This window comes from Coloeus monedula (assembly GCF_965178545.1).
Source record: "Coloeus monedula genome assembly, chromosome: 22".
Classification (NCBI taxonomy): domain Eukaryota; kingdom Metazoa; phylum Chordata; class Aves; order Passeriformes; family Corvidae; genus Coloeus; species Coloeus monedula.
In genome coordinates, this window is record NC_138802.1 from 1,779,606 (window position 1) to 1,793,124 (window position 13,519).

The 13,519-nt window shown below is 53.2% G+C and overlaps 1 protein-coding gene across 1 annotated transcript in view; it reads right to left on the reverse strand.

The window, feature by feature from the left end:
* Window positions 1-7,189: 7,189 nt before the first annotated feature.
* Window positions 7,190-13,519, reverse strand: part of ACAP3 (ArfGAP with coiled-coil, ankyrin repeat and PH domains 3) — a 66,727-nt gene continuing 60,397 nt past the window's right edge. Inside the window, exons 20-24 of the mRNA XM_082295669.1 lie at window positions 10,787-10,879; window positions 10,015-10,235; window positions 9,792-9,901; window positions 8,641-8,751; window positions 7,190-7,453 (exon numbers count right to left, since the gene is read on the reverse strand). Of these exons, the coding sequence (XP_082151795.1) occupies window positions 7,306-7,453; window positions 8,641-8,751; window positions 9,792-9,901; window positions 10,015-10,235; window positions 10,787-10,879 (683 nt within the window). The 3' untranslated portion in view covers window positions 7,190-7,305. The remainder of the gene's footprint in view (window positions 7,454-8,640; window positions 8,752-9,791; window positions 9,902-10,014; window positions 10,236-10,786; window positions 10,880-13,519) is intronic.

Consider the following 13,519-nt stretch of genomic DNA (forward strand, 5'->3'; position numbering starts at 1 on the left):
CAGGAACCAAACAAAACTCAAGGCCCAGGTGAAGGCACAGAGTTCAGGTGTCCCAGGACAGAACCTCCTGGGCAGGGATGGTTTGTGCTGCAATTCTGGGGGTAATTAAGCACCCTCATGCCATTAATGACGTCCCTGATTTCACATTTGAACTTTCTGGGGTAATTTTTACCTGGTGATGAACCCACAGGGGGGGAGAGAGAAGGGAGAGATCCCAGGAATTCGGTGTCCACCCTCACTCAGAGCTGCTGTGTCCCCTGGAGGCAGCAGGACAGGGAATTGCTGGGAGCTCCTGCTGATAAAATCATGGATAAATCCTAACAGGTCACTGATCCTCCTGCACCCCACTGAAATATCTGTTAGAACTCCCATTTTAAGACTCCCACTGTTGTAATAAAAGAGCAGCCCCAGGTTTTTGAAGCTATTTAAGCATTGAATTCTTGTTAATTAAGGAAAAAGGGTCAATCTTTTTCTGCAATCCCATCTCAGCCTGCAGTGTGCACCTTGGGGTGGTGTTTGAGCTAAAATCTCCATTTTAGGCAGGAAAACACAGCAGTGAAATAAATGGGAAAGGGACAGTGGGAGCAGGGCAGGCATCCCCCACATCCCCTAACTATAAATTCATTGTAATATCACAGCTCTACTCCCATAAATGCCTAAAAAATGCTCCTGATTTCAGAATATTCACCTTATTTAACTCTTCCACTGAGTGAATGAGTCCCCCTGAATTAAATCATTGGGATCTATTAAAAACCCAGAGATTATTCCCCAAATCTCCCCTTCCTGCCCTTGTTCTCTGTGCTAAGCAGGACAGAAATCACAAGGCCAGGCCGGTCTTTTTTCCCTTCTTCTTTTATTTTTCTGCCACAGACACACAGGATGGGAGAACCCAGCGGGGAAGGATTGCCCTGTGTGGGGAAAAAAAGGAGGATTTTTCCACGTAGTGCAAGGACAGAGCTCAGGATCCAGCACAGGAAGGGGTGGAATGGGGCAGGGGTGACCTGAGCCTGTCCCTTTTGTCCCAGCCTTCCTCCAGAGCAGCCTGGAGTCATCATCATCATCATCATCTTCACCACCAGAGAGTCACAGAAACCCCAGCAAAAAAAATCAGAATATTTATGTGCCATTCAGTGCCCCACAGCTCAGCCTGGAGGGTGCAGAGGAGAAGGGAAACAGGTTAAAAAAGGGATTTTAGATCCAGTTAATCCAGGCAGCAAGGCAAGAAAGCCTCCAGCAATAAAAGCCAAGAAGGAAAGGGAAGGATTTATTCAGATTTTTATTAACAGTGCTTCAAGAGACCATAGAAGAGAAAGGAGGAGAGGGGGGGAGGAAAAAAAGGCAGACGGCACAGCAAGAGCTTTGAAATTGTACAAAGGTAATTACAGAGAGAATATCTGGTTTTCCAGAGGTATGGGCAGCACAGGCTGTGTGGGGAGAAGGATTAAAAAACCTGGTACAAAGTGGCACCGAAAGCAGGAGGGTGAGGGAGGGGAGGGGGGACAGCGGCGTATTTACAGCGAGGGCAGAGCCCTCAGGGCTCCGGCCTGGCCACAAAGGGCCTCTGGGCTGGCCACAAAGGGTCCCTGGCCTGGCCAAAGCACCTCTGACCTGGCCCAAGGGCCTCTGACCTCCCCGAAGGATCTGTGGCCTGGTCAAGGCACCTCTGACCTGGCCCAAGGATCTCTGGCCTGGCCCAAGGATCTCTGACCTGGTCCAAGGGCCTCTGGCCTGGCCCAAGGATCTCTGGCCTGGCCCAAGGATCTCTGATCTCCCCGAAGGATCTGTGGCCTGGTCAAGGCACCTCTGACCTGGCCAAAAAGGATCTCTGACCTGGCCCAAGGATCTCTGGCCTGGCCCAAGGATCTCTGATCTCCCCGAAGGATCTGTGGCCTGGTCAAGGCACCTCTGACCTGGCCCAAGGGCCTCTGACCTCCCCAAAGGATCTCTGACCTGGCCAAAAAGGGTCCCTGGCCTGGCCGAAGCATCTCTGACCTGGCCAAAGCACCTCTGACCTGGCCCAAGGGCCTCTGACCTCCCCGAAGGATCTGTGGCCTGGTCAAGGCACCTCTGACCTGGCCCAAGGGCCTCTGACCTCCCCGAAGGATCTGTGGCCTGGTCAAGGCACCTCTGACCTGGCCAAAAAGGGTCCCTGACCTGGCCAAAGCACCTCTGACCTGGCCCAAGGGCCTCTGGCCTGGCCCAAGGATCTCTGACCTGGCCCAAGGATCTCTGACCTCCCCAAAGGATCTCTGGCCTGGCTAAAGCACCTCTGACCTGGCCAAAAACGGCCTCTCCCTGTGGCCACAGGACCTGTCCCTGTCCGTGCTGTTGGCAAGGGAAGCTGTGGCAGCCCCTGGCCAGCCTGGCTCAGGTGGCCCCAGGTCGCTCCTGCTGTGCCACCTCTGGGAACAGGAAGATTTCCACCCAAACTGCTCCATCCTGGGAGCAAGGTCCCACCCCAGGTGTCCTCTCCTGCCATCCCCAGTCCTCCTCGTGCCTTGGGAAGCACCTTGGCTACACCTCCCCCCTCATTCCCTCCCCATCCAGCTGCATTCCCCCTGGCACAGCCCCAATTCCCTGGGAGCCTGGGGATATGAGGGATACGAGCCCCATTCCTATGGAAACAGCACTCATCTGTTCTGCAATCTCCCCAAAAAATCCCTTTTTCCCCTCAGAACCCCCCTCTCCCTCAGCCCCTTGGTGCCCCGCCGCTGTCCCTGTGCCACCCCACACTCACTCGGGGTTGGCACCAGCTCTCCCAGGGCTCAGTGTCACCTCCCAGCCTGTTCTGTCTTTGGTTGGAAGCAAAAATGCTCCGGGCAGTGAGGGACACGTGGCCAGGGGACAGCCCAGCACAGGGGACAGCCATGGCCAGGGCCACTGGGCAGGAATTCAGTGCATTCCTTCAGGAGCTCCTGGGGTTTTCTTGCATAAATCATGGCCTTGTTTGCTGCTCTGAGATGTTCCTGATCTCTTGATTCCAAAATCCTCCCTCCAGTTCTCTCTTTGAAGCTGCAGCATCATTAATTTGATGACCTCAGAGGGCTTTTCCAACCTTAATAATTCCGTTTTATGCCCATCACAGCTCAGCTTGTCACACTTTATTTTTGTTAAAGGCATAAAATCTTCCAGCTCCACGTTTTTCCTTTAAAATACTCCAAGAAATTTCCCATCTCAGAGGCAGCAACACTGAAATAACCTGAGGCTTCCCTGGATTTCACTGGAGAGGGAGCACTGAAGGCGTTGCTTAAAAATCCAACAAGCTGAGCTCATCCCACCTGGAATGAGAGCCCAGAGATCCAAACCCAGAGACCCAAACCCAGACTGGATCCAAGTCCAGGCACTTAGTTACAGGGTTGGTCAAATAAAAGTGAGGATAGGGAGAGAAATATTCACCCAGATCCCTGAAAATTCCAAGGATGGAGGATCCTGGTGGCTGAGGGGGCTTTGGGCAGTGCCTGGCACTTTGCTTTCTACACAAAGGCAAATTCCTCCTGTTAAATGTGGTTAAAGTCCAGAGAAAACACTCACACACCCTTGGGAAAAAAAAAGGGAGAGTGAAAAACCAGCAATTTTGGGCAGCAAATATTCCAAGCAGGGTTGTACAACACAAATCCAGCTGCATTTGAGGCAGGAAAACCAAGAAAATGTTCATTTTCTCATCTTCCCCGGAGCCTGGAAATGCATTTCCTTGGCTAGAAATGAATTTTCTGTGCACCTTCCCCACTCTCCCCTCCAAGGTTTGGAGCGCACACACCCCCCCCCACACCCCCCAAGCAAAAATAAAAATCAAAGAAACACAGAAAATAGGGAGAAGTGCCTCCTTAGCGTGTTTTTCCTGGAGAAATTTCAGTTGTAGGGACTGCAGGGTGTTCTCAAGTGTTGGGTTATATCTCAAATTAGAGGCATTTAATGCCTCATGATGAAAACAGAAAGGGAAGGGGGGAAGAAAGGAAAATTAGGGGAGGGAAAAAAAGGCAGGTTTGGAAAAATATTCCCTAGCAATGCTACAAAAAAAAAAAAAATCCTGACATTAAATACAGACCAACTGTATTGAATAAAAATTGCACTAGTCCTCTGGGCACATCAATAAGAATAAATTAAATACTTAACAATTCCACTGATTAAAAAAGACAGCACAAAACCCATAACAAAAGAACATAAAACCCCCCAATACTGTCAGGTAGGAAAAGTGCACAAAGTTGCTTTATACATTGACTCTAAATAAAGTACCAATACATGTTAAATAGATCAATTGTCTTGCAAGACGCTGCTTTTTGCATCAATATTTACATTTTTTTTTCAACTTCATCTACTCCAGCAGTGAGTCTGAGCTTCCAGGGAGCAAACTGGCCAGGATTTCTGGCCAGAATTCCCAGAAAAAGTGAAATAAAACGACCCAAAAGTGGAAGCCACGGTTGTCCTTGGCTCACAGAAAGGATCAGTCGGGTTTCTAACTCCTCCTAAAAAGCTGGGAAAACCAATTGGGGTGTTTGAAGTTGCTGTACAGGTCAAAAAAAAAACCCCACAATAACCGTGCTGAAATCCATGAGCAGAGCAGGACCATGGCAGTGGTGAAACTTCACTCTCAAGAGCTCCGAAGTACCCTGAAAAGATTCCCAGCGTGGAAAGGGCACGACTCGAGGGGGAATCAGCACCAAAAAACCGCCCCAAGTGATGCAGATCAGCACAAAACGGGGTGCGATTGCAGAGGGAATCCCCTGCAGGAATCTCCCAGCTCCTAAGCCGGGAAGAAGAGCAGGATCTTGGATCTGTGGAGCACTCCAGGTGTCCCAGGGGGATGTGGGGGATGTCCCTGGGCACAGCAGGGTCCTGCTGAAGGCAGACTCGGATTTGAGGGTGGATTTGGGAGCGGGAGTAGCAGCACTTCCAACCCCATCCCAGCCGTGCCAGGAGCAGCCAGGGCACTGCTCAGGGCTGGCTTTGAAACTTTTAAACCCTGGTTTTAAGCTTTTAAACCGAGTGCAGCAGCAGCAGGAGGACCAAGAGGCCGGAATGCCAAGGAAGAGGTGACAAACGGGGCCGTGAAGGCAGCGCCCTGCTCGGGGCGGGGGGGGGGGGGGCATCGAAATCTGAGGCGATTTGGGTCAGAAAGAAGACAAAGCCCGAAGCAAAGGAGCGAAAGTGGAGCTCCAGGAGCTTCTGTCCCTGCCCAGGAGACACTGAGGGGGCAGCAGTGCTGGTGACACCTCCCAGGGGGCCGGAGGTGTTAAATCCAGGGAATGTTAAATGGAAAGTGAAGGAGACCCCGGAGCAGCCCTGCCACAGCTGGAATGCTAAGGGAGCCACTGTCAGAGCTACAATCTCTGCTCCCAGAGCTGTCCTCTGAATTCAGGGGTTTATCCATCCCAGCTTCTCTGAAATGGAATTGCAGCAATTTCTGCTTCATCCCAGGGGTGTTCCCGAGGCGCTCCTGAGGGTGCCGGAGCTGGGCAGGGATGAACGGGCCACGGGAGCTGCCCCTGCTCAGCCTCCACTTCCAACTCAGGAGAGTTCAGAGGGAGCACTGCCTGCTCCAAGACCACAGGAGATTTCCAGCCCAGGCACTGAACAGCCAAAAAGGGGGAATTTTCATTCCCCATGATCAGTGGAAGGAGATTGTTCATGATTTAAGGAAGCACAGGAGGCCCTGGGGGCAGATTTTGCACTGCACCAGGACCATTCCAGACTCGCAGCAGACACTGAGAGCAGAGCTCAGCCCTGGGAATTGCTCATCCCAAAGCTCCAGTGGGAATCGAGATTGCACAGGCAGGAAAGAGCAGCCTGGCTGCAGGAAAACCTGGGACAGCACCTTCCTAAGGAAGCAGGAATTCCCTCGAGCCAAGAGAGACCCAGTGAAGGCTCTTTGTTGTGTGGGACGGCTGCTGGCTGAGCCCCTGAGGGTGAGGAGCTGTTCCCTCAATATCTGAGGACACAATTCCAGCCCCAGGAACAAACCCTCCCAAGGTTTCTGAGCAGGGCAGCGGCCAGGAAGCGAAAACATCAAGAATTCCAGAGTGGATGGGATGAGAAATGGGATTGTGGATCTGCCGATGGAGTGCAGAGAGTGGGAAACTCTGCCTGCGATTCTTTGTTTCCTTGGAGCCCCTCAAGATCCTGGGATGATCCATAAGGCACTGTGGCCTGACCCTGGAGCCCAGGCAGGGATGTCACCCCCGAGCCCTGACAACCTCTGGTGCCAGGTGCAGCTGGGGACGTTGGGGAAAGGCTCCTACAGGAGCCTCCAATCTCCAGACAGGGCTCCAGAGGTCCCCGTGCTCCCTAAGCCCTCCCAAGACGGGATGGGACAGCTCCAGACACACGAGACAGCAACAAAGTGCTCCAAGGAAAATTCCCTCACTCCAGCCAAAAACCTTGGGGAAAAAAAAGGAGGGAAACACAAAATTCTGCTGCTCCCTGGAACTGGGGAGCTCCAAAGCCGCTGAGATGCTCCAGCATGCGGGGGGAGAGCACGGAGGGGACTCATGCAAGTGGAATTCTCCTCCACAGAAACCTGAAGGGAGCAGGGAACCGAGTGGAGTCAGATCGCACCGAGCAGCTGGAGCAGCTTCCCCTCCCTGCCCCGAGCCCATCGCCAGCGACAAGCTTCTCCCAGCTCCAGGGATCAGCGCTGCTGCTTCCAGGAATGCTGCAGGATGGCTGCTGGAAGCAGGGCAGCTATGGCTTTGAGCAGCCAAGCACCCAGGGCAGCAAACGAGGGGAGCATGGCTGGTTCAGTCCTGAGAGCAGTGAAAGGTGAGGAGCTCCCGATGCCACCCGCTCCGCTCGGAGCATCCCTGCCCCAAAACCAGCCCGGGAGGGCACCTCTGAGTTCTCCCAGGGGCACAGCAGGCTGAGGGCTCCACAATCCCTGCCCAAATTCCAAGCCAACTCTTCAGGGCCAGCTTCATCTGATCCTGGTGTTGGTGGCTCTCTCCTGGTCACTGAGGGCTTTTCCTTTTCTTCTCTTTTTTTCTTTTTTTTTCCTTTTTTTTTTTTTTTTCCCAACTCTAAGCTCCTCTCCCACACTTCCCACACATTCCAGCCCACATGCCAAGGTCTGTGGTTATGCCCTGGGAGGCTCCTACTCCAAAAAAACATAAAAATCAACCATCCAGTAGTCAAGCATGAGAACTTAAAGCTCACAGGGAAGACCCCCTTGGCCTTCCTGCGGGCAGCTCAACCCGAGGGGTGCAGGCATCAACAACAGACCAATCTGCAAGGAAAACACCGAGATATCCAAGGATGGGGCTCTCCAGGGATTCAGCCCAGCTCTGGGGCACCAGAGGGGATGGGGACTCGTCACTAACACTCGTCGATGTTAAGGCTGATGAACTCCTGGATGCATTTCCTGTACTGCAGCTCCGTGGGGCTGTTGCTGGGATATTGGCCCGGCTGCCCGAAGGGACCCTCTGCTTCCCGCATCTCCTCGTTCATCCGGGCCAGGCGCAGCCTGCGGCGGGACACAGAGCACGGGGGGCAGGATTTGGTTATTCCTTCCCCTGCTGCTGGCATTTCCCAGTGTTTCCCAGTCCCCAGGCAGTGTTTCCCAGTCCCCAGGCGGTGTTTCCCAGTGTTTCCCAGTTCCCAGGTGGTGTTCCCCAGTCTCCAGGCAGTGTTCCCCAGTCCGCAGGCAGTGTTCCCCAGTCTTTCCCAGCGTTTCCCAGTTCCCAGGTGGTGTTCCCCAGTCTCCAGGCAGTGTTTCCCAGTTCCCAGGTGGTGTTCCCCAGTCCCCAGGCAGTGTTCCCCAGTGTTCCCGAGTCTTTCCCAGCGTTTCCCAGTGTTTTCCAGTTCCCAGGTGGTGTTCCCCAGTCCCCAGGCAGTGTTCCCCAGTGTTCCCCAGTCTTTCCCAGCGTTTCCCAGTGTTTTCCAGTTCCCAGGTGGTGTTCCCCAGTCTCCAGGCAGTGTTTCCCAGTCCCCAGGCAGTGTTTCCCAGTGTTTCCCAGTTCCTGGGCAGTGTTTCCCAAGGTTTCCTGGTGTTTCCCACTCCCTAGGCAGTGTTCCCCAGTCTTTCCCAGCATTTCCCAGTGTTTCCCAGTCTCCAGGCAGTGTTTCCCAGTGTTTTCCAGTGTTTCCCAGTTTCCAGGTGGTGCTCCCCAGTCTCCAGACAGTGTTTCCCAGTCCCTAGGCAGTGTTCCCCAGTTTTTCCCAGCATCTCCAGGCAGTGTTTCCCAGTTCCCAAGTGGTGTTCCCCAGTCCCCAGGCAGTGTTCCCCAGTGTTTCCCAGTTCCTGGGCAGTGTTTCCCAAGGTTTCCCAGTGTTTCCCAGTCCCTAGGCAGTGTTCCCCAGTCGTTCCCAGCGTTTCCCAGTCCCCAGGCAGTGTTCCCTAGTCCCCAGACAGTGTTTCTCAGTGTTTCCCAGTCTCCAGGCAGTGTTTCCCTGTCCTCAGGCAATGTTGCCTGCTGTTTCCCAGTGTTTCCCAGCGCTTCCCAGTGCTCAGGCAGTGCTGCCTGCTGTTTCTCAGTGTTTCCCAGTCCTCAGGCAGTGCTGCCTGCTGTTTCCCAGTGTTTCCCGGTGTTTCCCAGTGTTTCCCAGTCCTCGGGCAGTGCTGCCTGCTGTTTCCCAGTGTTTCCCAGTGTTTCCCGGTGCTTCCCGGCGTTTCCCGGCGCCTCCCAGCCCCGGAGGCCCGGCAGCACTCACAGGGTGACGATGTCGGCGTTGGCCGCGGTCACGGCGATGCTCAGCGGGTCCTGCCCGTCCCCATCCACGGCGTGCTGGTTGGCCCCGCGCTTCAGGAACAGGCACACCTGCCTGCGGGGGCACAAAGGGCCCTCAGGGCAGGAATTCCAGCTCCAGAGGCACAGAATTCCAGGAGTCTCCACCTGAGGGTGTCCCTACTGTCCCTGCAGTGTCCCAGCAGGGACATTGAGGGATTAAACTGCTGTTTAATCAGTTAAGTCAGGTTTGAACCTGCTGATCCCACATCCTCCTCTCCCTGAGCTTGCATCCAACCCTTGAGCAATTATCCATCCCATGATTCCATGGATTTGATTGTCTTAAGGATAATTGCCCTCATGATGGCACAAAGGGGATAACCAGGCCCCTGTACCCCCATTCCTTTCTCTGCAGCGTTTCCTGATTTAGGCCAGCCTAAGTGAAGCTGTGCCTGCCAGTATTTGTAGAGTTTTGCCTTTATTTAGGGTAAATTCAGTGAGAAAAGAGAGAATCCCACACTGGTTTGGGTTGAAGGGATCCCAAAACTCATCTCATTCCATAGGCAAGGACACCTCCCACTACCCCAGCTTGCTCCAACCTGGCCTTGGGCACTTCCAGGGATAGGACACCCACAGCCTCTCTGGGAATTCCATCCCAGCCCCTCCCCACCCACACAGGGAAGGATTTCATCCCAATATCCCACCTAACCCTGTGCCACATTCATTGATATGCTCTAAAAGCCATATTTTACAAATCAATTCCCTAAAACCCCCTCAGCCCTGGCTCTCTGGGCTGAGGGGATTATCCAACTCCGGGTTATCCAATTCTGGGTTATCCAATTCTGGGTTATCCAGTTCTGGGTTATCCAATTCTGGGTTATCCAGCTCCCTGGGTTATCCAGTTCTGGGTTATCCAGCTCCCTGGGTTATCCAGCTCCCTGGGTTATCCAATTCTGGGTTATCCAGCCCCCTGGGTTATCCAGCTCCCTGGGTTATCCAGCTCCCTGGGTTATCCAATTCTGGGTTATCCAGCCCCTTGGGTTATCCAATTCTGGGTTATCCAGTTCTGGATTATCCAGCCCCCTGGGTTATCCAGCCCCCTGGGTTATCCAGCTCTGGATCCCATGCCAGACTCACCCGGTGTGCCCCAGGTACGTGGCATGGTGCAGGGGGGCCCGGCCCCGTGAGTCTCTTTGGTTGACATCTGCCCCGTTCTGCAGCAGGAATTCACAGGCTATCAAGGAGCCCTGGTGAGGGGGAAAAGGAATTTCCACATCAATTTATCCAGCAGGATGCACAGGCTGGACAATTCCCGTGCTCCAAACCAGAGCCAAGGCCTCACATTCCCAGCACAACGTACCCCCTTCACAGCCTGGATCAGAGGGGTTTTGTTCTCATCCTCGTCGTTCACCCAGTTGATCTCGGCCCCGTGGGCCAGAGCTTCTGCCATCAGGGGCAGGTTCCGGGCCTGAGCTGCCCTGTACATCAGCAGGCCGGGGTGCAGCTCCCTCAGATCCTCCAAATCCGACGCCTCCTGCTCGATCTCGGCTTCCCCGCTGCTCTCCTCCGACACCTCGCACTCTGCCAGGCAGGGAAGGGTGGGGAGAGATCAGCCCAAAGCTTCCCACTTCATTTTTTATATCCCTGCTCACCCATCCTGCCTAAGTGAAGCTGTGCCTGCCGTTATTTGGAGAATTCTGCTTTGATTTAGGGTCAATTCAGTGAGAAAACAAAGAATCCCACACTGGTGTGGGTTGGAAGGGACCTAAAAGCTCATCTCATTCCATGGGCAGGGTCATCTTCCACTATCCCAGGTTGGTCTTGGACACTTCCAGGCATGAGGCAGCCACAGCTTCTCCAGGAAATCCATCCCAGGGCCTCCCCACCGTCACAGGGAAGGATTTAATCCCAAAATCCCATCTAACCCTCACAGGGTAGAACTCCCTCCCAAAACCCCATCCAACCCTCCCCTCCAGCAGGGCCCAAGTTGTTGCTATGATACACAAGCTCTGTTTTACAAATCAATTCCCCCGAACCCCCTCAGCCCTGCCTCTCTGTGTTATCCAACACTGCATCTCCATCCAAGAAGATCCCAGACCAATCCCTCACACCCTTCCCTGTGTGCCACCCACCTTCCTCTGTCACGCTGTCCACCACGGAGCCGAACACCAGGATGTCGGTGCTGCCATCGGTGCTCCCTCCCAGGCCGCTGTCACTGCTCAGACCTGCGGGGCCAACAGGACACAAACCAAGGCCACTTTAACACCCAGGCCCCCCAGAGCCAGGCCCAGCTGAGCCCACGGGGGGACAGGGCAGCGCAGGACGTCACACACACACTGCTGGCACAGGGACAGGGGCGCTGCCACCCCGCTCAGCCCCCAAGGAGAAGCTCTGCAAAGCCTCACGGTGGCCGTGTCCCCACACTGCCCTTCATGCAGGGATGCTCCAACACTGCCATGGCACTTGGGGGCTGTTGGGGACAGCCCCTGCTGCAATCCCTGAGGGATTGTGACGGAGACTGGAGCGGAGCAGCAGCAGAGACAGCTCGGCAGGAGGTCGGGTGGTGTCACGGGCAAATCAGGACACCCCTCTGCTTTCAGCACTGATCGTCCCAGTTCCACTCTGGGATCTCTCATTTGTCACTGGGGCACTTTTTTGTTGATGTGGTTGGGCCAAATCACATCTTGAGCCAAACTCTTAAAGCTCATCCACCTTCCCAACATCTCTTCCGTTTCCCACAGAGCTTCCAACCTTCCCTGCTTGGCCACTGAATGCTACAAGAGCTGACTCCATCCAAGAAATCCATGGATCACGGAATCCCAGACTGGTTTGGGTTGGAAGGGATCTTAAAGCTCATCCTGCTCCTAACCTGTGGGCAGGGACACCTTCCACTATCCCAGGTTGCTCCAAACCCATCCAACCTGGCCTTGGATGCTTCCAGAGATGGAAGTGAAGAGATGAAGCCACTTGTCCAGGGACACACACAAGGTGCCAGTGGCAGGGAAACTTCCTCAGCCCACACCAAAAATTGTCAGGAAAACAAAAGAAAGGAAGGAAGAAGCAATGCAGGAATTGCTCCTGCAGGAAGAAGGGTGGCACATCCCCTGTGCCCTGAGGGGTGGCACATCCCCTTTATCCTGAGGGGTGCCTGGCCAGCCTTGGGAACTCTCTCTGGATTCAGCTTCTTGCTGCTTTCACTGCAAGGCCTGGGAGTGTCCATCCCCCCAGAACTCCACAGGTTCAATCCCTATGTCCTGTCCTCAAACCACTGGGATTAGGAAGGAAAACAAGCCTGGAAAAGTGTTCCTAAACCACTTTAGGAACAGGAATAACAGCAGGAAAGGCTGCAAGAACCACAAAGCTGAGCCTGGAAAAGCACGGCAGAACCAGAAACCTGAATTTCAGAGGGTGTTGAACTCCCCAGAGCAAAATCCCAGATAAAAATCAGGCTCTCCATGAGTTCTCCCAAAATCATGGATCACGAGGAATCCTCCAGCACTGCTCAGCAGCCAGGGGAGGGAATGAAGGCACAACAGGAAAGGTTTCAAGCAGCCCAGAGCACGAGTGGTTTTTTTTAGAGCTGCTGCAGATTTTTATAGAAAGCAAACCCACGGCCTGGGGAGGAAGGAAAACGTGACTGCAGCGAGGCCTCGTGGCTCTGCTCCACATTCCCAGCACAACAAGAAGGGAGGATCTGGCTCAGGACACATGGATATGGATACATCACATTCCCAGCTCTGTTCTCAGGGATAAAGTTGCTATTTTCTTCTCCAGGAGCAAGAAAAGGCTCGGAGGGATCTGAGGGACTCTGAAATCCTGCAATTCCCATGGGTTTTGTGGACTAAAAGCATGATATTCCTTGAAACTGGAACAGCCCTTAAAGCCCTGATGCAGACAAGCACTAAAGCCCCTTTTTCCTTGATTTCAAGAGATAACGTGGACATGGAGGAAAGCCTGGGAGTTTCTGCTGTGCTGAACTCAGGGTTATAAATATTTATTGTAAATTCCTACAAGGACAAGCAACCGAGCCAGGAAATGCAGTAACTCCTGAGCTAAGGATGATAATGGAGCACAAAAACTCTGGGATGTAGAACACTAAATAAATAAAATAAATAAAGTTCCTATCTGAGATCCAGGATTAGATCCTCTGAGGAATTTATTGAAAGGGAATGCTTTTATTTATTTATTTATTAAAGGGAATGCTGGAAAGCCTAGGAAGCATTTTGCCTGTGGAAAAACCTGCCCCAGCCAAAGGAGCTGGAATCCCTGACCAGAAATCCATCAGTGCCTCGGAATTTTGGGGTGGAACAAGTGAAATTTGGGTGTCTCTTTTGCTGCTGGCTGCCAGAGCGTCACCTTACCTCCGTCCAGGAGGGACCCAGCGGGACCCATCCCACTCCAAGGGCCACCTGCCAGCGGGTGCTGCAGAGAGATGTGGCTGGCACCTAGAGGAAGGTGGACGGGAATGTGAGGGGAGTTCATTGGCACAAACACAAAAATTAAAAAAAAAAAAAGAGAGAAAAAAAAAAATTGTCCGCAGCGAGACTCGGCTAAGAAAAAAATTTAAAAATAATAATTAAAAAAAAATATGGAAAGCCAAAATGAAAAGCAAAATTAAAAAAAAAAAAAAAAAAAAGCCAATGGAATGCAAAGTTTGGGAGTAAAAGATGCTGGGGGGAAAAAAAAAAAAATCCCCAGAATGCCGAATGGCAGTGGGATATTAAAAGAGGTGCAATAAAAGAGCAACGGGGCTGGAGTTTGTGCAACCAACTCCTCATCCCTCTGCTGGAATGTTTGGAATGTTCACCCTCTCCTGGCATAGCTGGCCTTGGCTCTGGGGCAGTGGCAGAGCTGGCAAGGAAGGG